Source organism: Eptatretus burgeri, chromosome 8 (assembly GCF_056783735.1).
Source record: "Eptatretus burgeri isolate ZD-2024b chromosome 8, Ebu_testis_v1, whole genome shotgun sequence".
Lineage (NCBI taxonomy): Eukaryota > Metazoa > Chordata > Myxini > Myxiniformes > Myxinidae > Eptatretus > Eptatretus burgeri.
The window spans coordinates 8293571-8320323 of record NC_140968.1 but is presented as its reverse complement, the minus strand read 5'-3'; the positions used below and the strand labels follow the sequence as shown (position 1 = coordinate 8320323).

General features: G+C 48.4%; 3 protein-coding genes across 3 annotated transcripts in view; 2 read left to right on the top strand and 1 right to left on the bottom strand.

Moving 5' to 3' along the window:
• The window catches only part of LOC147021040 (uncharacterized), a 36673-nt gene extending 22267 nt beyond the window's left edge, over nt 1-14406 (top strand). Inside the window, exon 5 of the mRNA XM_085893552.1 lies at nt 11268-14406. Within this exon, the coding sequence (XP_085749678.1) occupies nt 11268-12445 (1178 nt within the window). The 3' untranslated portion in view covers nt 12446-14406. The remainder of the gene's footprint in view (nt 1-11267) is intronic.
• LOC147021041 (uncharacterized) lies at nt 1600-8146 on the bottom strand. Its single transcript, XM_085893591.1, has 2 exons — nt 6683-8146; nt 1600-6646 (listed from the first exon to the last, which is right to left on the bottom strand). Exons 1-2 carry the CDS (start codon nt 7802-7804, stop codon nt 6266-6268), a joined length of 1503 nt encoding a protein of 500 aa, XP_085749717.1. The 5' UTR covers nt 7805-8146; the 3' UTR covers nt 1600-6265.
• Nucleotides 14407-14595: 189 nt separating the features above from the next.
• On the top strand, nt 14596-24375 carry LOC147021039 (uncharacterized). Its single transcript, XM_085893615.1, has 2 exons — nt 14596-16576; nt 17140-24375. Exon 2 carries the CDS (start codon nt 18032-18034, stop codon nt 19373-19375), a length of 1344 nt encoding a protein of 447 aa, XP_085749741.1. The 5' UTR covers nt 14596-16576; nt 17140-18031; the 3' UTR covers nt 19376-24375.
• Nucleotides 24376-26753: the final 2378 nt, after the last annotated feature.

Sequence of the window (26753 nt, the reverse complement as noted above, 5' to 3'; positions counted from 1 at the left end):
AGGGGGTAGTGTTACGAATTTGGTATTCAATTGCACACAACATACAGGTTCCTTTTGTCAGTTATGTCGATAAGTGCTTGTTCCCCAGATAGCTCACCTTCCATTGTTTAATGGGCAGAAATCGATTCGTTGCGCTGTGATTCAATTCAACAGTGAGGGAGCGATCACGAAACAATGGAGACGCCCTCCCCCCTCTTCTGCGAAGAGGAAGAAGAGCCCTCCCATCCTGAATCACGCGATGTAAACAACCCCCCCTCCCACCCTCTGTTGTGTGGGCGCGGGGGGGGGGGGGATGAGTCTTGTCGGGAGCGGGGGAAGGGTGGAGGAGAATATGGACGAGATCCTAAGTTGGTTCGGGGGGTTGTTGCTGTGGGGATGGAGTGAGGAGTCGATCTGCGTTCTGTCTGGAGTCGGGGTGGAAAGCGCCAATGTTCGAGTCCAGTGGAGGGCAGTCGGAGCGCAGCGGAGCCTGGAGCACAGCCAAGCCTGCAGTGCCGTGCCGAACTGTGGGTTGGTGGGGACGGCCGGAGAGAAGTCGCCGACGAGCGGCAGAACGGTCCAAGCTAACGCAGAGGAACGGGCGGGCTCGTGAAACAGCATCAACTCTAAAGACAGCAAAGGCCCGTTCGTTCCTCTGAGGCGTCGTCAGATAGGCCCGATCGACCAGGCCGCACAGCAAGGCCCAGACCAACCGAGTCGCTATCACACCAGTTGCCGTGTTGACGGCGAGACATCGAGGGTCGTCCTGCGAGCCACCACGAGGGTGGCCAGGTAATCTGCACGGCCTCTCCGAGAATCGTGGCCATTCCGGCTCCGAGGAGTGATAAGGTTCACGGGCCCGGTCCTTCACCTTTTTCTTTCTTTCTGGATTGTTTTTGTGTGAGAGTCTGTGGTGCTGTGTCAGTCAAGTAAAAACTGCATAAGTGACTGTAAATAATAATATTAGAAAACGGCTGCAGGTCTTTGTTCCTCTTTTTGCTCGCATCCTGTCCCCATCCCCCCATTCATTGCACACGTCCTTGTACATTGCATTGCTTGCTTCGCGTGTAAAATAAATGTGCTTGTCTCAATGTTAACCTGTTCGTACGTCCTTTTCCTCATCTGAGTTGCCATCGCTGCGTAGGGATAGTTGCTGGCTTTTTAATAGCCGATAAAGTAACTGGATCCGGCGGGGTCGGGCGATATATCCCCACTCGGCAAATCGCAAATGGAGCGAGCGGCTGAAGGGCTCCCTGTTCCGTGCCGGGTCCCGCCGTGGTAGAACCTCTCAGTAGCCTGCCCGCGTGAATACTTAGGGAAATCGAAATTCGGTGATTGGACCCTGTAGCGCGGGTAGAGTACGGACAAGGTTGTGGTGTGCTTGCAAACACACCTGTAGCTGGATTCTGGCATTGATCCGGAAAGCTGCGACCTGATTGCTCGTTCGGTGGGCACGTGCGGCCGCGATTGGGTTGAGGCGGTCGCACGCAAGCCGAACGGATGGGAATCACAACAATACATATATATATATATATATATATATATATATATATATATATATATATATATATATATATATATATATATATATATATATATATATATATATATATTGTTACGGTCTTCGCGCCCGCCGGCGTGCGACGGCCACGTAACTCGAATCGCGGCACGTCGCCCACCGGACGGACAATCCAGTCGTGACCCTCTCGGACTAACGCCGGGAACCAGTCACGGGTGGACCTTTCGGTCTCACCGCGATCGAGCCAATCAGCCCCCGCGTGGGATAGGGTTGCTCGCCAAATTCGAACTACCTAAGTACCCACGCGGAGGGTAGACCGGGCGATCGCACCTCGCCGCAGGTCGACTTCGGACACGGGCCACTTAAGCGACCCGTTCCGTACTATCAGAATAACCGAGCGGTGTTATCGTCGACCTCGACGGTTCGATTAATTATCGGGCGTATTCAGCCCACTACCAACCCTTTACGTGAAGCAAGATGGGGATTCAATGGAGGAAAAGACGAAGCAAAGCGGGAGAACAGTTCAACAATAAAGCACATTTATTCGCGGCACACGGGAAGCACACAAATACAATTCCACCAAATGCACACAAAAAAAAGAAAACACAATTCCATTTACACAAAAAGCAAACATAAAAGTGAAAACAATGCAGAGCTAATACCGACTACCGAGCACACGGCAACACTTATACAATTCTACTTCACAGACGGCGCCGACAACACATACCCAAAACCAAGGAAAAGAAATCCCCCAAGAATGGGGCAGGCCTGAGGCCGAGACCGGGTCGGGCCTACCCGTCTGGTGATGAGACGCGGAGCGGCGATGGCCCCGCAACCCGCGGGCCTCGTGGACAGTGCCTGGCAGGGGGTGGGAACGGGGCCCCCTTGGCCGCACTATCTCAGCGCGGGGGGAAACAGGAGGGGGTTGCTGATGCTCGGGGTATAGAGGATCCTTATTATCCCTGGTGTGCGTCTCCACCTCGGCCAGGTCGCGCTGCCGGCCTCCCTCGGGCGTGCAGCTCCTGGCACCGACGCGAGCACCCCCTCGTCCGACTCTCCTCAGCCTCTCCAGCCACCGCAGGCTTCGGGCTCCAGGCTTCCCCCGCCCTCGTTCTCGTTCGTTCCGACTCCTTCTCGTTCTCGCCTGCGACTCTCCCTCGTTCGACTCTCTTCTGACTGACGAACACCGTCCTTTTATCCCCCCGTAACTTCGCCTTTGACCCCCTCCCTTTGACCTTTCACCTCGCTCCCCATTGGCCCGAGAAAAAGTGGGCGTGAAGGCTTTTTGATCCACAAATTTGCATATAATCGATCGTTCTGGAGGCGGGGCCAAATCGCCCCTCGCTCACCGATTGGACGGCAAAAAGTGGGCGTGTGTCGTTTTTGATCCGTTTTTGAAGCAGAAAATCCGTGATTTTGTACACGCTGTTCAACGTGCGCCCTACACGAGTCCAGCATCGGTGCCCATGAGTGGCGCGAGATGACAGTGATGCGATGGTGGCGAGGTGTGACGGGAAGGTCGTGGCGGTTGTGGTGAAGCGGTGGTTGTGGTCGGTGGTTGATGTTGTGGTTGTGATCATGGCGGTTGGTCCAAAATAAAGATAGTAAAAGAAAAACGGCTATCCTAAAGAGTCGCAGCACGTATAAATGACATGTATTCCCACTAGACAACGGGTTTGGGCCTAACTACACATGCACTTACCGAGATACCTCACCTAAGGGACCTGAATGGTGGTTTGCGAATCTGGTAACCACAACACTACCCCCTTCCCTTTTTACAGACTCGTCCCGAGTCGTCAAATTTTCGTGTGCCATCATGTGTAGTTTTCCCCTAGTACACTTTACCTACGGATCCCTGAGTGCGACATTCATGGTATTCGTGTCCCCAAAATAAATAACCTGAGGGCTGCGTAACTATCTAAACAAACTCACTCACACGGACGACTTAAATAAAATTGCCGGCGCTAAGACATACATGCCGGGGGTGCACTCATATGTACAGTACATCTTACCTTAACTTACAAATTTTACACTAAACCATGGCCCAGGATCATTGAACTCTGCAAAAGAAAGCAGTTAGCAGGGAGCCAGGCTGCCCGCATGCAGTCTCTGGCTCAAAACAATGCAGGTGACAGGGAACGTGGCTGGCTGCTCACACGCAGTCCAAGGCCTTCCCTTTTGAACTGAACTCAGTGAACCACAACGGTGCTTGGGCTGCACAACGCAGTCTCCGTGCCAGCTCAAGTGGCACACGCAATGAACACAATGAATGGATGCATGAACGGTTTGAACTGAATGCAGTGAACCACAACGGTGCATGGGCTGCACAACGCAGTCTCCGTGCCAGCTCAAGTGGCACACGCAATGAGCACAACGAATGGATGCATGAACACAAACACGGTGCACGGGCCGCCACTGCAGGCCCGTGTTGTAGCTGCCAACAGGGCAGTTCTTGCAGCTTGCAAACTGTTGCTTTTACGATCCTGGCGCACATGGCAATGAACAGGGGGGGGCAAAGCAAAAATTGAACGGGGCTGGTGAACGTGGGCAGTGGGCATGGCATGGCAAAGGTGAGCAGGCAAACACAGCCCGCAGAAGAAGGCCGCTGCAGGCAAACACAGCCCGCAGATGAACTGGCCGGCACAGGCCTTGAAGAAAACAGCCAGCAGATGAACTGGCCGGTACAGGCCTTGAAGCAAAACACGGCCAGCCGATGGCACAGGCCTTGCAGCAAAACAACAGCTGCCGATGAAGTTGGCCGGCCTCCGCCTTGAAGCAAAACACGGCCAGCCAATGAAGTTGGCCAGCCTTTGCCGTTCAATGGAGGTTGGTGGAGGGAGTGCGGTGGTGCTGGCCACTTGGAAGGCGGGCTCGGACCTACCTACCTGTCTCCCTCCCAACCTATCGCCTTTGCCTGTCACTGTACATACCCACTCCCTTAATTTGTGAAAAACCAATTTAGCCCCCACTTATTTTTTTTGTTGTTTTTATTTTTACTTCCCCACTATAAATCGTCCCCTAACCCCCTTTATCGTCCTTGTTCGGCTAACCTATTCTGTCACCTAGCCTACTCCCAACCCCTACGTTCCCTTCCCGGAGGGGAATAAGGGAGAGCTAACGTCCTGTGCCGAGGCCCAGCGAAGCCTCAGAATGGCCTCCCCAGAGTTCGGCGATCTATAACCAAAGTGGGTCCAGCGGCCCACAATGACAGCGAGGGGATGGATGGTGCGGAGGGGTACATCTCCTAATCTACCCTAACCATTAACTGCTAAACTACCCCAGGGCTTTCAACAAGCGCCTCTCGCTTAAACTATTGGTTCTAACAACCCAGATTCCCGTCGCCTGTGTTGGTGTCCTCACAATTTCGGGCCTCGCCCCCCAATTTTCTCTCCGTGCCCTCACACGGTCTCCTGGCTGGGACACGTGGCTCCCTTTGGCAGGCACGACCCTCTGCCGAATCTCCCGCTATGGCACCCCCGGGCACTCCACTGCCTCCGAGCCTACCAGCTCCCTAACACCGGGGAGTGCCCCCCATGGCACCTCCCCTGAAACGCACACGTGGCAGGCCGGCCTCCCGGGCCCCTTTCCGAGGGTCACCCGTGCCCACAACACTGCCCACGCGGCTAATGGCGCCCCGGGCCCCCGCACCAAGCAGGCGCACCCGTGCCCACTACGCTATCCCGGCCCCCCATGGGCCCTTGGCCTACCGCGGCCGACTAGCCTGGTGCCCGGGGTACCCACTCAGCGATACTCACCTTTCGCAGCCACGCTCCCAAGCCCGTCAACAGGGCTCCTGCACCCCTCCAAATGGGTCTCGAGCCTACTTTCCCACCAACAACAAAACGACCTCCATTTTTCAATTTGACTAACCCAGCTAACTCACTCTACACTGACCCCGGGGGTCCCTTGGGCGGGAGTCACTCCTCCCCCCAATCACTCATCGCACCATGCATTCCCCATTCGCTCCATTCACACAGACTCGCTGGCCTCACCCACTCACCAAGCACATGCCTCACAACTCACCAACTCTTCAACACACTCACCGCTGAACTCTGCCATCCTTCTATCTGCACCCCCTAACTAACTCGTGCTCCCACGTCGTCCCTTAAACTACAGCACGTTCCATTTAACACTACGTAGCTAAACTACGTCCCCTCTACACATTCACAAGTCTGTCCATGTCTCCAAATAATTCATTTTATTTCCCAACCTAAATCTGGCTACAATCCCTCTAACTAATCCATTCCACGGACTCCATGAGGACTTACCCCTGCCCCATGGAGTCGGTCTAGCTAAGCTAACCCTTCCCCCTAATTAGTTTCCATCCTGTGCCCAGGATCAAGGGGGTCTTTTACCCCTTGCCCAGGAATCCTTTGCACCCGAAAGTGAGGCTTGTTCTTTTTTTTTTTTTTTCTACATGCGCAGCGCCAGCGCGGCAACTCAGAGCTCGCGCACTTTGCACCTGCCCGTGACGTCATGCAGCTGCACGTGTTCCTCGTCCCTCCTTGGACGGGACCATCCGGCAGAGATACCCCTCCTGCCGGATTCCAACCCCACGTGCAGCCATGACGTCACCGTGCGCATAAAAAAAAACACACAAGCCACACGTCTCGAGGGGTTCCCCACGCGAACACATGTGCTTTGCCCGTTGGAGCTTAACACGCACGATCGCGTGGAGAACCCGTCCGGTCCAAATCCGTTTCCTGCCTAAACTTTGTCCGTCCGCGGGATCGGCAAATCCACCGCGTGCGTTTCCGGACCGGGACTTCACTCTCGCAAGCGAGCACGTGGTGGTCTCGTGCGTTGCACAGCACGAACCGCGTGCTCACTGCTGGGTGAACCCGGCACGGTCCTCGAAACAACTACAGCCGCTACTCGGCTTTCTCTCCTCTGTCGCCGTCGTCGTCTCCATTCCACCCACGCACACCTGCGTGTTACGACGCACACAGTCCACTCCATCAAACTCACACCGGGAGACGCGGCTGCGTGCTCCCGCATGCCAACCGACATCTCCCTCTCATACCGCTCTCTCACACACACGGTCTCCCTGGCACACAGCGACCTTGCACACGGCCGTTCACTCACGCGTGCCTCACTACTCTCACACCGTGCCTCATCCACACACGCGGGGGCACTCACCCGCGGTACCTCATCCACACACGCGGGGGCACTCACCCGCGGTACCTCATCCACACACCGTGCCTCACTCATACACGCGGGGGCACTAACCCGCGGTGCCTCACTCGCACTCCGTGCCTCATCCACACACGGTGTGCTGGGAAGCACGTACTCCGGCAACATCGCCACCACACCACTCACACGTGGTGCCTCATTCATACTGGCCGTTTCATCCACACACACGGCCTCTCTCACACACGGTGCCTCATCCACACACGGCGTGCTGGGAAGCACGTACTCTGGCACCATCGCCACCACACCACTCACACACGGGGTCGCTTCCACACACGGTGCCGCACTCACACCTTGCACCACACACACAGGGACAACCACACTGGGGATTTGTGTCCCCACAAGGGTCTCCGGGGCCTCTACACCCCCCAAGCTCTCCGTGCACCCGTCCACAGCACTCGTCCCCTCAACCTCGCAAAACACGACCGAACTCACCTGGTCGTGACTCGCCTCAAGGGGGCATACTCCCTCCCCTCGTTCCTGGAGGAGGCCATCCCGCTGCTCGCACCGGGTCCCTACACGCTCCGCGAGCTCACCCCCATTGTCCTCCACTACCTCCGTGTGTGCGTGCGCGTCACTTACCCCGTCTTCATCGTGTAGTCTTCCCTCTATCGTTCCCATCTCCCGTGTCTCTGCCAACTCTTCACCCTTTACCTCCCTTGTCTCAACTATTATTTCTGTTGTCGTCACCTCGTGTCTCGTCTCACACGTTTTGGTCTCCCCATTTAATTTTTCCCTTTCGGTCATCGTCACGACCCTCGCCCAACACGTTCCACGAATTATTTTTTCACCCGCCTCCACCGCGGGCCTGTCAGCCGTTGCACCCCCTTCCAGCTCGTTTGCTTCTACACGTGGAGTCGCCATTTTGAGTTCCCTGCTGACGGCCTTCATGCCCGCCTGCAGGCATCGGCCCATGTTCTGCGTCTCACCCCGTAGTTCTTTCATTTCTTCCCTCATTTGCTGTGTATTCGCATCCATCGTCGTTTTCACTTCATTCATTTGCTTGTTCATGTCTTTCATTTCGTTTTTCATTTCATTTGTATTTGTATCCATCGTCGTTTTCACTTCATTCATTTGTTTGTTCATTGCCGCCAGCATGGCGCATAGCTGGGCCATGTTGGATGCACTCAGCTGAGCCGTTTCGGCAAGGGTTGGGGAAGGGTCTTGGTGGAGAGGGGGGGGGAGGTGTCATACACCGCGGCCGCTGCCGCACCCACCTCGGGCCCTGGGTTCAGTTGGGCGAGTCCGTGTTCCTGCACAATCAACATTTCCTGCTCGGGGATTCCATCCTGGACCATGGACTCTACATTATTACACATATACATTTCTAATACCCCCGGCTCCCGCTCCCCTTGAGACGCCATCTTGCTTCTCGTGAAGGGTTAATTTCGCTCGCTCGTAATTTGGAGGGAATCGGGGGTCGCTTCTCTCACCCCTGGACCGATTCCCGTAAATTTAGCCGGAGACAGGAGAGCCCGTTTTCCTGTTCTCCGATACCAGTGCCGCGAGGAGGGCGATGAATTTGTATCCCACTCCTGACACCAGTGTTACGGTCTTCGCGCCCGCCGGCGTGCGACGGCCACGTAACTCGAATCGCGGCACGTCGCCCACCGGACGGACAATCCAGTCGTGACCCTCTCGGACTAACGCCGGGAACCAGTCACGGGTGGACCTTTCGGTCTCACCGCGATCGAGCCAATCAGCCCCCGCGTGGGATAGGGTTGCTCGCCAAATTCGAACTACCTAAGTACCCACGCGGAGGGTAGACCGGGCGATCGCACCTCGCCGCAGGTCGACTTCGGACACGGGCCACTTAAGCGACCCGTTCCGTACTATCAGAATAACCGAGCGGTGTTATCGTCGACCTCGACGGTTCGATTAATTATCGGGCGTATTCAGCCCACTACCAACCCTTTACGTGAAGCAAGATGGGGATTCAATGGAGGAAAAGACGAAGCGAAGCGGGAGAACAGTTCAACAATAAAGCACATTTATTCGCGGCACACGGGAAGCACACAAATACAATTCCACCAAATGCACACAAAAAAAGAAAACACAATTCCATTTACACAAAAAGCAAACATAAAAGTGAAAACAATGCAGAGCTAATACCGACTACCGAGCACACGGCAACACTTATACAATTCTACTTCACAGACGGCGCCGACAACACATACCCAAAACCAAGGAAAAGAAATCCCCCAAGAATGGGGCAGGCCTGAGGCCGAGACCGGGTCGGGCCTACCCGTCTGGTGATGAGACGCGGAGCGGCGATGGCCCCGCAACCCGCGGGCCTCGTGGACAGTGCCTGGCAGGGGGTGGGAACGGGGCCCCCTTGGCCGCACTATCTCAGCGCGGGGGGAAACAGGAGGGGGTTGCTGATGCTCGGGGTATAGAGGATCCTTATTATCCCTGGTGTGCGTCTCCACCTCGGCCAGGTCGCGCTGCCGGCCTCCCTCGGGCGTGCAGCTCCTGGCACCGACGCGAGCACCCCCTCGTCCGACTCTCCTCAGCCTCTCCAGCCACCGCAGGCTTCGGGCTCCAGACTTCCCCCGCCCTCGTTCTCGTTCGTTCCGACTCCTTCTCGTTCTCGCCTGCGACTCTCCCTCGTTCGACTCTCTTCTGACTGACGAACACCGTCCTTTTATCCCCCCGTAACTTCGCCTTTGACCCCCTCCCTTTGACCTTTCACCTCGCTCCCCATTGGCCCGAGAAAAAGTGGGCGTGAAGGCTTTTTGATCCACAAATTTGCATATATCGATCGTTCTGGAGGCGGGGCCAAATCGCCCCTCGCTCACCGATTGGACGGCAAAAAGTGGGCGTGTGTCGTTTTTGATCCGTTTTTGAAGCAGAAAATCCGTGATTTTGTACACGCTGTTCAACGTGCGCCCTACACGAGTCCAGCATCGGTGCCCATGAGTGGCGCGAGATGACGGTGATGCGATGGTGGCGAGGTGTGACGGGAAGGTCGTGGCGGTTGTGGTGAAGCGGTGGTTGTGGTCGGTGGTTGATGTTGTGGTTGTGATCATGGCGGTTGGTCCAAAATAAAGATAGTAAAAGAAAAACGGCTATCCTAAAGAGTCGCAGCACGTATAAATGACATGTATTCCCACTAGACAACGGGTTTGGGCCTAACTACACATGCACTTACCGAGATACCTCACCTAAGGGACCTGAATGGTGGTTTGCGAATCTGGTAACCACAACAATATATATATATATATATATATATATATATATATATATATATATATTGTTACGGTTGTGGAAATTCACAGAACACCATTCAGGTTCCCCAGAGATCAGTTATGTCGATAAGTGTGTGTCCAGATTAGATTTCCCCACCGATGTCTGTAGGGAATTATTTGTGTTCCGAGCAGTGCATCTTTGAGTTTGCCGTTATTCTTTTTCTATCTTTATTTTAAAACGAACAACATCTCCTCACCATCATCTCCACAAACAATGCCATATTTTCACCAACGGCAACCATTTCAACAAACGAACAACATCTCCTCACCATCATCTCCACGGCGCCGCCATCTTTTCGCCGGCAACAGCATCCCAAACGGCCGCCATCATCTCCTCACTGTCTTCGCCACGCCCACGTGAAGATGGTGTTTTCAAACACGGCCGTGTTCAACCGGTGATTCCTGCCATGTCCACGTTTGACGGCAAGATCGGATCAGAACGACAAAAGTGGCGGAGCCAGCCGGGGATGAAGTGTCGAAGGTAAAAGACCAAACACCACCCCCGAACCCGATAAAAGGCCGGGCTGAAACGCCGAGTTTGCATTTGAGAGTACGGAGCTCTGGAGTTTGGAGTTGAGTCTGCAGTTCGGAGTGGAGCTCGGTCGTTGGAGTCTGGTGGAGTTTGGAGCCTGGAGTCCAGTCAAGCTTGCAGTGCAGTGCAGAGGTGTTGGTCGGTGGAGGCGGCTGCGAAATCGCCAGCCGGAGAGGAGTTGCCAGCCAGCGATATAACAGTCCGAAGTGATCAGGCCCCGGGACGGTCCGAGCGACGCTGAGGAGTGAGCGGTCTCTAAAAAGAGCATCAACTCCAAAAGAGCAAGGCCCGTTCGCTCCTCTGAGGCGTCGTCGGCCAGGCCCGATCGACCAGGCCGCATGGCAAGGCCTGAACCAACCGAGCCGCTGTTACACCAGCTGCCGTATTGACGACGAGGCATATCGAGGGTCTCATTGTAAACACCTCGTTTTATCTCCTGTATTGGTGGCAGCATTATTGAGCCTCGTTCCAACAGCAGAAGTGACGTCTATTGCATACGACCTATTGATGGGATTTACATGTGGCAGTGTTTTAAACTTCATGTCCTTCATTATTTTCAGGTGATATTTATCTTGTAAATGTGGTTCATTTGTCTCACAAACTTTAAGATATGCTTCTGTAAAGGAAGATTCAGATGTTCATTTGACAAACAGCAGTCCTTTATGTTCTGCAACAGATGAGCAGAAACACATAAAAGTAACATTCACTCTTTTGAATTCAGGGTTCATAAAATTTTCGAAATTGATAAATCTTATGAGTTTTGAGTTTCTCGAAAATAACTTCTTGTTTGTTTTTGTAGAACAATCAAGAAGTCCAGTGGGGCAGATACGTTCAGGGAGCAGCTTGAAGGTGAAGATGTCTCTTTTGAAGAAGCAATCTCAAGAACAAGACTCAAAATACAAGTGTGCATCTGGTGAAAACCGCACAAAGATAAATATTGAATTAAACAAACCCAAAAGGGTAATGGAAAGGCAAATGTGTTGTCAGTGTAAGATTTGCAGTGTAGATTTTACTTCAACAAACATCAAAATACGCATGAGGACCCATAGAGGAGAACGCCCACACAAATGCTCTGTCTATGATAAAGGTTTGTCTCGAAAAAACATTTTGAAAAGACAGAGGAGAATCCATACAGGTGAGCGTCCTTACAAATGCTCTGTCTGTGATAAAGTTTTCTCTCAAAAAGGCAGTTTGAAAAGACATATGAGGATCCATACAGGAGAGCGTCCTCACAAATGCTCTGTCTGTGATAAAGGTTTCTCTTGCAACGGCAGTTTGGAAAAGCATATGAGGATCCACACAGGAGAGCGTCCTTACAAATGCTCTGTCTGTGATAAAGGTTTCTCTCAAAAAGGCAGTTTGAAAATACATATGAGGATCCATGCAGGAGAGCGTCCTTACAAATGCTCTGTCTGTGATAAAGATTTCTTTTGTAATAGCAGTTTGAAAAAGCATATGAGGATCCACACAGGAGAGCGTCCTCACAAATGCTCTGTCTGTGATAAAGGTTTCTCTCAAAAAGGTGATTTGAAAATACACATGAGGATCCACACAGGAGAGCATCCTCATAAATGTTCTGTCTGTGATAAAGGTTTCTCTAAAAAATGCAATTTGAAAATACATATGAGGATCCACACTGGAGAGCATCCTTTCGAATGCTCCATTTGTGATAAAAGTTTCTCTCGTAAAGGCCATTTGAATCAGCACATGAGGATCCACACAGGAGAGCGTCCTTTCAAATGCTCCATTTGTGATAAAACTTTCTCTGTAAAAGGCCATTTGAATCAGCACATGAGGATCCATACAGGAGAGCATCCTTTCAAATGCTCCATATGTGATAAAAGTTTCTCTCGTAAAGGCCATTTGAATCAGCACACGAGGATCCATACAGGAGGGCGTACAAAAAATCCACACGAAAGGAAGAGACAAAAATACACGAATGAGAAAACGAAGCATCCTTTCAATACACCGGAATAAAAGAAGCCCCAGGTCCAACACAAAAAAATGCGTAAAATAATCGGCAAGGAGTACCATCGCAGAATAAGACTAATTTTGAAGTATTCCTTCTCTCCAATGAACAAAACCAAAGCTACAAACCAACTTGCAGTGCTGGTATTCCAATATGGCTGTGCAATTATAAACTGGCCACAATTTGAGATCAACATTTTAGACACCAAAGCAAGGAAACGTCGAACCATTCACAAGATGTTCGACAAAAACGAATGCATACCAAGGTTGTACTTACCCAGACGGGAACAAGGAGGTTGTGTGATGGAGCGTCACGAAGTGCACAGAACATCGTGTGTCAGACAAGCGGAATATGTGTAAAGCTCAACAGACTATCGTATGAGATTTGTACATGACCAAGAAAACAACAAACCAGAAAAGGGATCCTCATTCCATTTTGCAACAAACTTCAAAAAAAACAGGTGTAAATGATGGATACCACACAGGAAAACGAAAGAAACAAACACAGCCCCAATTATTGCAAAGAAAAATTAAAAAAAAAAAAAGAAATATCAGCAGATGTACTCTGACAAATGGAAGTGACAAAATAGCAGGAAGATTTAAAACAGAGCTTGACAGGACAGGGATTGACAAGGACGGCTCACTGGAATGGCAAAGAGGTGTAATGAATTGGGATGGAGAATGAGTCATCATAAATGCTCAAGATCAAGAACACCACACTGATGCCTTTAGGAAAATGTTAGGAAGTATGGACATCACAAACAAAGCATTGCGTCCGGACATCGTGATCAAACACAAAAGGGAAAAGTCAGCATTTGTCATTGAGGTTTCAGTTCCCAACGACTTTGCACGACATGCCACAGAAATCAGGAAAATGACAAAATACCAGCCTCTGAAAAATGAGGTCAAGAACCTCAAAATTGAAGAAAGCTGAAATTATACCAGTGATAGTCGGAGTGAAAATTGTGCCAGTGATAGTCTGAGTGAGAGGAATGATAAAGAAATCCCTTCCTGAGTACTTGAATATCACTCTGGAATATCATTCCAAACAAGCTACAAGTGGAGGCTGTCAGAGGTTCAGTGAAGATTTTGAAAAGAGTCCTTGGAACGAGGGTATGAGAAGGACATTTCACAGTTTGGTTTATGAATCATGATCCTTTTCCAAAAAGGAGGTGGACATATTGATTTCTGGGAGATCTTGCTCACCTTTTGAAATTTAAAGTAGATAACAACCAATGAGAGCCTAAAAATACTCAAACAAACAAAGAAAGTAAATGAAAGAAAAAAAGACCAGTAGTCCTGGGGCTGATTCTCAGAAGGGGCTGAAAATGAAAGTTTACTGCACCCCCCTGCCAACATCGGTTTTATGTGTTTTTCTTGTTTATTGATCTATAAGGTGATGATTTTAAAACATTACCCCTTCTAAAAAGTGTCCATTCGAAGTTTTTGGGGGCATTTTTGATACCAGGTATACCGCTTTACCGCTAAAATAGGTTTTTTGTGCTCGGGATGGGTGGGCATATTACATTGCAGTGAGGTTTGCTCAGAGTGCACATAGACACATTAAATACAAATCCAGGTGTTTGATTTTGTTTTAGGAGATATTTTCGCTAGAAATTGTGCGAAAATAATGTAAAGATTGTGTGAAAATGATAAAAAAATGTGTGAAAATGGTAAAAAAAATTGTGCGAAAATTATCAAAATTTTGTTTAAATTATGACAAAATACGATGTTTTGTCACTAACATCATAAACTATTATAGAAATTCGCATTCTAGTATATTTCTTTATGTTGACTGTTGCAAATGGTGCCTGGTGCTTATTCAGTGTGAATTGCATTCGCATTAGATTAACACTGGGAGCATGGGGAGGGGGGTGATACCCTCCCCACACTTCTAAGGTTTTTCATACGTCATTTCTAAACGGTTCAATAAGTCAACATACAATTTTTAATAGCTGTGGACAGAAACATGCCAGTGTAAACTTTATCCAATTGTGTAGGGGGGGGGGGCGACCATAATTAAATAATTGGCCCTTCCACGGGGGGGGGGGGGTACTACCCCTCTATGTGAAATTGTGAATTCTATACTAACAGAGTGAATTGGACCATTATTTTATATCCAAAGTACTCACCAATAGAACAAAAAATAGCCAAAAATATATCTATTAAAGGTAAAAAAAATATATAGTAATGCCTTGTTGACAGACAGGCCTAGTAGGCCTTGTTGACAGATCATACTCAAACAGGAATCTGACGTTAGTCCGACTGCAATGATGCTTTTTATATGGCATCTCCCAGCTCTTTCTCGTTATTTCTCAGTGACTAGTTATTCACTGTGCTCCTTTTCTCTTTCAGCATTCCTTCCAACTGTGGGTCTATACAGTTCTTTCCGCGACTCGCAAATGACTGAATGATGACTGCCAAAGCCCAACCTGTAGCTGAAGCTGTGATGAAGTTTGGCCATGCACCAGAAGGAAAGCGACTAAGACTTTCGATAAACTGGGACAAATGCCTTTGCCATGGATTTTCATCCAGCGTTGGAAAACTGGAGAAATTCACACAAACATCATGGCAGAAATTCTGCCAAGCTGCTACACGTCGGCAAGATGGTACATACGATCTATTTAAAGATTACATTGATGGTGAGGAGCCTCTGCCAAAGGATGTAACACAGCTGGTGAAGCACCACAACTGCTATGCTTCGTATGTCCTGGAGAAATCAATCAATCGACTGGAGAGGACCAGAGAGGAGACTGTCAGCGATATTTCTGTTGATACTGAACCTCCCCAGCGAACTACAAGATCTACAACGCCCGCATGCTTGCGGATAAGATGCGTAATCTGTCAAGAGGCAAAGTGACTGGTTACCAACCGCCAAAAGCATGAGGCGCTTCATCCCCTGACCCTTATTTCTGCCATGGAAACTATCACTAAAGCTGCCGAGATTCGCAAGGATGAACGGGTACTCATGGAACTGCGTGGGGCTGCGAGAGGAGCAGCTGACCCAATAGCTGGGGACATTTTGATCCACCGATCATGCCGGAGCAGTTACACGCACAAGCGCACCCTCCTGTCTCTGCAGAAGTCCTCAACAGAAGACCAGGAAAGAGATCGGTATGACCGAGCTTTTGATGTGATTGCCGATGAGGTAAATGCAAGAATCATTAATGGGATGGAGGTGTTGCAGATGAGTGACTTGCTGCAGCAGTACATCCAGGTGTTGGGAGACTTCGGTTCCCAACAACCAGACTATCGAAGTGAAAAACTAAAGAAGCATCTGAGGAAGGAATTTTCCAACACAATTTCTTTTTGGCACCCTCGGTTCCGACGCGGGTGTGAAGTTGTTTTCTGTGATGTTCCACCCGGATTAATCTTAGACGCTAGAATGGCTGCAAGCAGCAAGCTGGACGATGACAAGATTGAAGACAACATGCAACTGTCAGATGATATGGAACGGCAAGACGGAAATGAACTATAGCATGCTGCACTTCTGGTGAAAACGGCGATCATGCAGGTGGAAGATATGACATGGCCTCCATCTCCTGAACATATCTCAAGTGCAGCCGCTGAAGCTGCAGTTCCACCATGCCTCTTCAACCTTCTTGCCTGGATTGCAACTGGCGATACTTCACTCACATATGAGGCAGCCGTCACCCTGGATGTACCAGCAAACGTTCCTAAAGCTTTGAAGACCCGCATCCTCTCTGTCACCCAGGACATCATCTACATAACAAGAAAAGGCCGTATTCGTACTCCCAAGCACGTATCCCTCGCAGTCAGCGTACATCACAAAACCGGCTCAATGCAACTCGTGTCTACACTGAACCGATTCGGACACTGCATTTCGAAAAGTAAGCTCCAAGAAGTGGAGACGGCCCTTGCCGAACACCACCTCCAGCAGCAACACGTCAATGTAGTACCAAGCAACATAGCACCCAACGTCCCAGTAACCTTTGTCTGGGATAACAACGACATCCGAGAAGAAACAGCCACCGGGAAAGGAACCACACACTGTACAAATGGGATTGTTGTTCAGGCCGCAGTCTCAGGATGCCGGCCGAAGATGCCCGAGGCCCGATCTACACCCAAGGGGTGGAGACGGTCTGTGCAAGAGAAACCCAGACATCTGCTTGAATACCGGTATGTAGTGCCATAGATTAATTACTATCTAGATGGGAAAGCGCGCAGTCCCCACATGTTAAAAAGTGTGGTCGCTCTCCTCCTCCTCTCCTCAACACGGTCTCTTAATCCGTATTTTCACTTAAACCGTAGAAAATTTGCCGGCCCCACCGATACGGATTAACCGGAGTTTACTGTACCTGTATATGAAAATATGTATTTGAGGGAACGTCGCTGGCGATGGCGGGAACATAGCTTACATGCTAGTGGCTAGTTTACGATCTGACCCGAAGCTCATCTGACCTCGGCTGCAGACTGGGCTGGTCATGTATAGTAATATGGCAAATTAAAAGACTCGTTCAATGTTCTATGCGCTAATGCAGCATATAAACATATTTGGCAATAACATTATTTCAAATGCATTATTCATTTGCTATAAAGGGACATCAGTCTGCGGACGTCTTCACATCTTCCCATCTAAAAATTTTGCAAATGTGTCACTTGTGCAATATATAAAAGCGTGTATACACATACAATTTGTATAAGATAATGCATGGTAGTTAGTGGTGGTGGTTTCGTTGCAGGTCAAGGAAGCGCGTGGGCCCTGCGTGTGTGGATGAAGCAGCTGCACTTCTCACATCTCTGGACCCATTGGTGAGGAAAGAAGCCCACAGCAAGGACCAAGTATGGCAGCTGGCGAGACTTTCATCTGGTTTGACTCTGCCCACAGCTGATGATTTGCAGGAGATGCCTGGATGGTCTGGTTTCAACGCAGAAGCACGCAAGGATGCTGATGTACCCGAACCCCACAGCATAGGCCACTTGCCCGTCATTGACGTCTCACCAACCAAACTTGATGTTGTATATACACTACTGATGAGATCGGTTGAGACAACAGAAGAGATACAGAAGCAGGGGGGGAAGCCACCGATGATTATAGTAACGGATCAAGCAGTCTATGCCAAGGCTCTTGAAATTTGTTCTTCCTCTACAGATGCTGCACTCCAGCGGGTGGTCTTACGGATGGGGCCTTCGCATTGCGAGTAGCGCAACTACTCTCAAAGCTGTACTAGAGTCAGAGCCTTTTAAGGTTACCGTCGAGAGGTACGAACAGTTTTGCCAATTCCTTGGTCCGAATGGCCAGTTCTGGATTTCTTATCTACACATGGTGGGTCTGATTTTACAATTGGTGAGATCAACACGGGAGGCCAACTGGAGGCTTCATATGGAATCCCTTCTTGAATTGCTGCCATGGTTCTTTGCGTATGACAGAACAAACTATTCCAGGTACCTCTCAGTTTATCTAGTTGATATGCTCAGACTTCCAGCCACTCACCCTGCTGCACATGAACAATTGATTGCTGGTGACTTTGCTGTGCAGCGCTCGAAGGGCAACAAGTTTGGTCGCATTCCACAAGACCAGGCCATTGAAGTGACCATCAACAGAGATACCAAGACCAGGGTGGCATCATTGGCATGAGCTTGAATCCTGCGGCAGTTTTCAAGTGGATGATCCTCCGCGCCGACCGTGCTGAGTACACTCGACACTGTGAGGAGCTGTCAGGTTCAACCTCCACAGATGATCTGGCATACAAAGACGCCGGGAAGAAGCGAGTGAAAGATGATGAGGCCGCGGTGCAGAGTATCACGGCATGTATTGAGAACTGGATAAACCCTTTCCAATCTGACGAGCAGCTGTGCCATTTGGCTTCTGGACACGTGGCAACCGAAGATGTAAAGCGAGACCTTTTGGATGCTCGTCAAAGAGGCGTAGGATCACTGAGGACATTTGCAGCAGACAGATTAGGGAAAGATGGAACCAAAGACTTCTACGCTACTTTATCACAACTGCAGCTGAAGACGTTCGCATCCATGAAGAAGAAGAGACTGGGGCATGGCACATCACACGCCAGTGTCCTGAAGTCAACAAGAGACATGTTTGGCCGTCTCCTTGTGATTGGTCAAAGCCGTGAACTATCTATGGAGAAGCTTCTGAGTTACCCACTTGGACCGCTCCCACTCTCAATTGCCACGCCAGATGGAAGTCCAGTGAAGACAGTCAAGGCTAAATTGCTCAGAGCACTAGAAGACAATGTGCAACCGCTGGCAAGTATCCCCCCGGATGCTACCTGGGTGCTTGACGCAATGGCCATCATCCATTCAGCAAAAACGGCACCAAACATGACATACTCGCAACTGGCCTCTTCACTCTTCAACACCATCACATCTGGTTGTCCAGCTGGTGCGCGCAAAGACTGGGTAGTTGACACATACCCTGATCTCTCCATTAAGATCGCGGAGCGCAACCTGAGAAGCGATGCTGGTATGGAGAGCCTCGAAACCAAGATCCGCACAGGAACACAGAAGATTAACCAGCAGCTGAACAAGTCTCTGATGAGTGGATCCTTCAAATGTGCCCTGACAGACTTCCTCCTGAATGAGTGGTCCAAGCCAGAGTATGCTGCGCAGCTGGGCCAACAAGCACTGTTCGTGACAGTTGGAGAGAGGTGCTTCAGGTTGAAGGCCAATGACCAACTAACAGAAGTCCTGAAGGCAGAAGTGGCTGAACTGAGATGCACACACGAAGAGGCAGACACCAGGCTTTTGCTTCACGCAGCCCATGCAGCTGATCACGGTGCTCCTGCTGTGATCATCAAGTCCCCAGACAGTGATGTTGCAGTCATTGCCCTTTCAGTCTGCCATCGTATTAGCTCGCAGCTCATCTTTCGCACCGGCACACAACAGCGGACCCGCTACCTTGATCTTACAGCTATGGCACATACCCTGGGACGCGATATCTGCTCTGCTCTCCCAGGTTAGCATGCCTTCAGTGGCTGTGACTCGACCAGTGCCTTCACTGGGCATGGAAAGCTGTCAGGACTCAAACTTCTAAAGATCGAAAATGAATTTAGAGCCACTATGAACAGCAATGGGCAGTCCTTCAGTCTGTCAGTAGCAGAACTCGCCAGAGGAGAAGAGGCCATCTGTGCCCTGTATGGGAAGAAGCAGCACAGGAGAGTCAACGAACTGAGGCATGAGATGTTTGGCGCGCATACCACAGACCCATGCAGACTTCCGCCCTGTCAAAATGCAACCGAGTTCCACCTACGTCGTGCCAATTACCAGGCTGCCATTTGGAGGAGATGTCTCGAGAACTGCCCACCTTTTCCCCCTCCACATGGTCATGGCTGGGATGTAGCCGGGAACGAGATCACCATCAAATGGTTAGATGTTTCTCCTGCCCCGACGTCTGTCATGGAATGTGTTAGCTGCCGGTGTCTGCGTTGTGCTGACCAGAGGTGCTCCTGTAGACAGAATCAACTAAGTTGCACCAGAGCATGCAGATGCAAGCCTGACCAGTGCGGGAATTCCAAAGAAACTATCGTTGATCCACTGGAATCCGACGATGAGACAGATGACGAATAGGACATTGAACAATTCATATGAATCCAGTTTTTCTTATCAGGTAAGTAAGATTTTGCTTAGTCTATAGGTCTTTTAACCTTATTTTACACGGGGTCTGAAATGACATGGGAACATGCCAGAAACCTGAAACTTGGCCAGTTGCGACTGCCATATGCTTATTTTATAAAAATGAACTCATTTTAATTTTTGCCTCAACAATGAGCTAATTCTGACGTCAAGAATAATTAATTTTGGCGAAATTCCGTGTTTTTAGTAGGTAAGTTTTAGAGTAAGAACCCCCCCCCCCCCTTAGACAAATTGCTCCCAAATTTGGTACACGTTTTTAGAAATGACATAGGATAAACGTCACGAAGTTTCAAAGTCATACCTCTAACCGTCGCGATGGTATAGGCAGAAAACAAATATGCCCCCCCCCCTGTGTAAAATAGGGTAAAGATGTGTATTAATCAGTAATAAACGTGTTTTTCAGGGTTTCGATAAACGTCCATGCAGGTTTAGTAAAGTTACAATGCCTCAGCACAATACAAAATGCTTCCTGAAGCCAACAATATTGTTCGATACGAATGCTACAATACTCAATACTGCAAAAAATGTCAGGTTTTGCCAAAACGTATCATAAAATGAAATGGCTTGCAATGGGTCATTTGGACACTTTTTGAAAGGGGTAATGTTTTGAAATCAGATGTCTATAGATGATATAACATGAAAAAAAACCATCAAACCTATGTTGGCAGGGGGGGGGGGGTGCAGCAAAACTCAAAATTTTGAAATCAGCCCCAGGACTACAGCAGTTTGAAAATTTACTCTGAAGTGTCAATTAAAAACTAAGGAAATGGAAGCAGACTGTTGCAATCCCTCCACCCCAGAAAAAGATGAACTACTTTGGAAAGGGATTCATGAAAACTGAAAAGAACACAACAAGAAGGTGGAACAGATCCAAAACTTGGAAAAGAAGAAGCAACATCGAGAGGATATTCCTCAAGTGATAATTGCCAAACAGAAACTTATGAAACCCTCACCAAGATGCCAAAATTCAAAAGCCCTGGTCTGTATGGCATCCCACGTTTCTTCTGCTCTTCACAATCACCACATTGAGCTTTTCCCAAGGAGGTAACGATGAGGGTAACAGTAAGGGGTGGACAAGTTAGACAAGTCAGCAAAATTTTGGAAGTTGTGGGGGATTGTTTTCTTGGTGGAGAATAGATCATGGTTTTGGATGATCTGATGATCATGACTTGAGATGGTGGTGAACAGGTATTTTTGATACCTGGAGGGAAGAATCAGATTGAAGACAGTGTTAAATGTGGTTCCACAGGTGGGGAAAAAAGGAATACATGAGTGGAGGTAAGCAGTGGTTCTGTATTTTAGCAGTTTCACTCTGAAGTGGTTGCTGGTTGACTGCGTGCATCCTGCACAAACCTTGGAGAGAAGAAGCATGGAGAGGGTGGAGGGTGCAGGACCAGAAATGAGTCGGAAGAAGATGGAAACCACCGACCTGTTGGTGATGGTTAAATGATTGTCCCATCGACTCCGCTTCATCGTGAGAAATCCAATGATCTTGAAAGCCTTTGTTTCCACGGCTTCAAGGAGAGCAAGATGGGAACCAGCCCAGATGGAAGAACAGTACTCCATTAAGCTGTGGATGAAAGCCTTGCAGGTGGATCGGAGCTTGTCTAGTTTTGGAGGCCAACGTTGAAATGTGTCTTTCCCAAGAGAGATCATGGCTCGGGCTGAGACCCAAGAGTTTGAGTGATTGAACCTCTTCAAGAGAGTTGATGAGAAAGTATATGGGTTTGTGGTACGTTCATTGGGGATAGAAAGGGGAAGAGAGAAAGACATCAAACCAGTTTGTAATTTTTGGCAAGATCAAAAGGGAGGGAAGTGCCTTCTGTCTGTCAGAAGGATGAGGGATGTCACGGCAGAGAGTGGAGACATCAAGCAAAGAGAAAATGAGGATTTTCCATCGAGTTGGCGATATCATTGATGAAGATTAGGAATAAGATGGGGTTGAGAACACTGCATTGGGGGAAGTTCAGCTTTGACAGGGAGAGGAGAAGAAAGAGTTCCATTGAAAGCCCCATGTTGGCTGCAAGAGTGGAAGAAGTTGGCAAACCATGAGGAAATTACATGAGGGAAGTTGGCAAACCGTTTGGAGAGCATGTGCGATGCCAGACCATATTGAAAGCTCAACATGTGCCCAGAGAGACGGCTTTTATATGTCTGATATTGAAGGCCTCCAACTATTGTTGAAAGAGTAAAAGCAGCATGTCCAAGTTGGAGTGACTTGGTCTGAATCCAAATTGATGATTTGAGATGAGGCTTTTGGATAAAAGGTATGATTTTATGTCAACTGCGGTGATGAATTCCACGACATTGCTGATGTTTGGAAGAAAGCAAAAATACAGGATCCCGTGCTCTCACAAACTATGGTGGAAGAAAATATTTGAAAGATTTTAAGAATAAGAGATTTTTTTGAAATTTTTGAATTGTGAAAAAATGAAAAAAGGAAAAAAAAAAAGAAGGCATGTGAAAAAAAAATTGAAAAAAAAAACCTTGAAAGAAGAAAATATTTTAAAATCCTTTTCCAGGCCTTTTTAGGTTTTGCCTCAACTAATCGAAGTGCAGCCAAGTGAGATTGAGCTTTAACGTTCTGCAGTAAAAAAAAAAAAAATGTGGAAGGTGAAATGGAACAACTTGTCTTGCTTCAACAGTTTGTTGAGCATTGCAGGTTGAGATTGATGAAAACCCCCAAAGATAAAATGAAAACTCTGTCAGGATGCAGTCATTGATAATTTAGGTTGCAAACTTCAGGGAAATACTTTCACGTGTTCAATAATAGTTGCTGTTCCCATTAACTATAGTTGAAGAGTAAATATATTACTGATGCAATCCACTAGTCATTGAACAATTTCGATAAACTATCTCCAGTCATAAATTCCTGTATTCACCAATAAAGACATGATGGTTTATGGACAAATGTACATTCCAATCAAATTAATCGCTGCAATTATTCTGTAGTTGAACAGTAAAAATATTGCAGTGAATCAACCAAGAACAGGATTAGTAAAATTGTTCTCCAATAAATGATGTACAATATACGTGAGTCATGACACTGCTTGGTTTCACTGAATGTTATAATGCTATCACTATAACTATGTTATAACGCAGAACAAGCAATGTTTTAATGCTGTGATAAATTTGTATGGTATTTTTGTATCAATGTGAAGAGTACAGTCATAACAGGCAAAATATTCAATCTTCTTCTTCTTCTTTCGGCTGCTCCCGTTAGGGGTCGCCACAGCGGATCATCCGTTATGATCCGCATAATGATTTGGCACAGGTTTTACGCCGGACGCCCTTCCTGACGCAACCCGGGTCGCGTCTTACGATACAGGGATATGGTACACCTATTCTAACCGGGGCATACACCGGGCCCAGTATACTGGTACTCACTTTGCCGACCTCAGAAGGATGACAGGCAGAGTCAACATCCCGGTGTGTATTAATTCAAGTGGCCAACAGGGCTTGAACTCAGGACCTTTTGGATCCTTTTGGATCCCAAGCCACTTCCCTAACCACTACGCCAACACCAGGTCTCGGCAAAATATTCAGTGATGTTGTATAAACTTATCACGCCGTAAGCGTGGTCAATCCAAGCATGCAATCCAACAAAAGAAACATATTTCACACTTGAAGTGGGGTTGTGGAAGAAAAATAATTAATTCCGTCTTGTGAAATGTATAATGTGCTGCACCAACAATTTTCTGTCATTTGAGGTGATGAACTGATGATACTCATTTCCTCTTATGTACTTTTAAATGCTTGTAAAGTTCTCATCTATTGCAAAGCATTGTAACTAACTGAATTTGATTTGTCATCATGTGTGGTGTTGTTCACCAAGAACAATCATGGAAGTGTGTTTTAAAACCCACTCGCCCAGGAACCAGGCAGGTTGGAATGCTCGGCTGATAAGCTCGCTGCAGCAAAGCTCAAGGTCGTTGGGGTTGCTTTCCAATATATATCCCGATCCTGTCAAGCATTGTACAATGTCCCCATCTCTCACAATGTTTCTTTGTCAGTTCCTCATCCCTATTCCTATAGAATACTGTGTTTGGTCATAAAATACTGCACACAGCTGTGTATTTTCAGAACATCCCACCTTTTACCTTGAGGCAAGAATGTTCTCAGCTTGGAAAACAACTTTTCAGGCCATTAAGATGTCAGTAAGCTTCAATGACAAGTACTGCTCTTTGTGTAACCCATGCGCCCTCCTTCCCTCTTTTTCTGCAAATAATTTTGCTCTGAAGAAGATTGGCTTGGAAAACAGAATGGAGAGAAGGAAGTTCACAGCATCTCATCTTTGTGTTGATCTGTGTATTTGTTTGATTTCATGTACACGTAAAGAAATTATTCAACTCTCACGGGAACTGGAGTGTTGTTCAATTCCGCTGGAGGTTCCAATGATTCCAACAAATAAAGTGACAAAGTGAGCAGGGCTCGCAACATCCCAGGGGCGATGGGGGCGGGGGGGGGGGGGTAATGGAGGTCAAAGTGACGTCGGCTGACGTGATGCGGACGCAGGTGGCCACCTGAAGGAGCAGGTAAGGGGACCGCTACAGATTCCCTTTCCTGACCCTTTCGCTGTGTCCTGCATTCAATAAAGTCATGTGCCTTGCCTCTGACCCTACTGGATGACGCCACCCCGAGGAAATTGAGTTGAGTCATTTATTGGAAGCTTCATGCTGCAACATCTGGATGAAAACCAGGTTGTGGTAATCTGTTCTGCGAAAGCTGAATTGTGGGAAATCCGTGCCAGGTTTGAATGTTTTGATCCGGGCATTCTAGGGGCTTGTGGAGCTGCGTCACTGATTTTGAATCGCAGCACAAGCAACTGAAAGGTGCCCACTGATTCTTAGTTTGCTCATAAGCGAGGTGCTGCATTAGGTTGATGCTCAATGCCCTGTGCCTTTGAGTCCGAAGGTGTTGATCAGTGTTGTCAACTTTGCGCTGCAAGATCTGGAATCTTAGAACATCTGTTGAGTGATTTAAGGATCAGGGACCCTCTGCTTCAGGTATCCAAGATCACGAGGAGTGTAGGAGGATTTGAAGTCCCATGGGTTAACATCATTTAGGTTTCAGGGCCCCTATTTGCTGCTGGACGAATGTGTGATTGCGACTTGAACTTTTTAGGATCATTTTTGGCTCATTTTTTTCTGGTGTTGGCTTAATGGTTGGGGTGGTGAGCTCTTTTCTTTTTTTTGTATCCACATTGTAGAGGCTCGTATGAGAGCTAACACACAGAACGCACAACAAGGGGGGTAGGAGACAAGATGGGCGGCAGAGGGAAGGACAAAACGGTGGGGAACAGAGACATTAGATCTATGGAAAGAGAGGGATGGGACGGGGTACACGGGGTAAACAAGATGGACACCAAAGGGTCTTTCAGGACCTTACACAACAGGGAACTTTCGGAAAGGGAAGCAGGTAATTTGAAGGAGGTGGGTATGGGGTGGATAAACATGGGGAGAAAATTGTGGTTTTGGATGGGGGGAGATAATAGGTGGTGTTGAACAGCTGTTTTGAAGTCCTGGAGGGAAGAGTGGGATTGAAGAGAGTGTGGGAGTTTCTTCCAAAACAGGGGAAAAAAGAGAAATTAAAGAGGGTAGTTGAGCAGTGATTCGTGATTTTAGGTGTTTTCTCAGAAGGGGGTTGCTGGCAGATATTGAGCACCATGCTGAAATAGGGTGGGGGGGTCATATCGTAGACAGGGGGGGGCGAGCGGGGTGGACTGTGGATGTGCCTTTTCAAGGTTTGATATGAATGAGACAAGTGGTTCCCAAGTTATGGCCATTTATTTACCAAACCAATGACAAGACACGGTGCTATGACGTCAATTCTTTTTCGTTTGATATTTTCTGTCTATAATTCCAGCAATCTCTGTGTGTCTGTCTGTGACCGCTGTTTCTCGACAACCACTGGCCCGATCTAATTGAAACTTGCCAGGTATATTGCTGGGGCCCTGTGGATGTGCCTTTTCAAGGTTTGATATTAATTTGACAAGTGCTTCCCAAGTTATGGCCATTTATTTACCAAACCAATGACAGGACACGGTGCTATGACATCACAATTGACGTCACAATTCTTCTTTGTTTGATATTTTCTATCTGTAATTCCAGCAATCTCTGTGTGTCTGTCTGTGACCGCTGTTTCTCGACAACCACTCGTCCGGTCTAATTCAAACTTGCCAGGTTTCTTGCTGGGGCCCTGTGGATAAGCCTTTTCAAGGTTTGATATTAATCGGACAAGTGGTTCCCAAGTTATGGCCATTTATTTACCAAACCAATGACAGGACACGTTGCTGCGGCTATTTCTTTACCAAACTAATGACAGGACACGTTGCTGCAGAGGCGTGGCCGATGGGGAAAGGGTGCCTTAGTTACCAATGACAGGACACGTTCCTGCGTAGGCATGGCCGATGGGGAAAGGGCGCCTTAGTTACTGTGGCATAGGAGTGGCAATGGTCAATGGCAGCGAACGTCATGGCGAGCAAAGACAGGGCGGTAAACTTGATTTTAATTTGGATTTTAATTAACTCTGTGTGTAAGTATCACAGCAGTTGTTACTTCAATGCAAGTGATAATTCGTGGAATGCATGTGAACATTCCGTATGGGCACGCACCACTTCCGGATACCGATGACTTACTGTATTGTAATAATTTCTCGATTTCTTATGCGGATTTATAGACAAACACAATGCCCCAATCCAGTCATC

Bases quoted from the DNA above. Each gene is read 5' to 3' on its own strand.
- LOC147021039 (XM_085893615.1), top strand. From the start codon at position 18,032: ATGAGCTTGAATCCTGCGGCAGTTTTCAAGTGGATGATCCTCCGCGCC.
- LOC147021041 (XM_085893591.1), bottom strand. From the start codon at position 7,804: ATGGCCCAGCTATGCGCCATGCTGGCGGCAATGAACAAACAAATGAAT. The intron at 6,647-6,682 runs GTACCGCGGGTG...TGTGTGGATGAG, and splicing joins AGGCACGGTGTGTGGATGAG to GTACCGCGGGTGAGTGCCCC.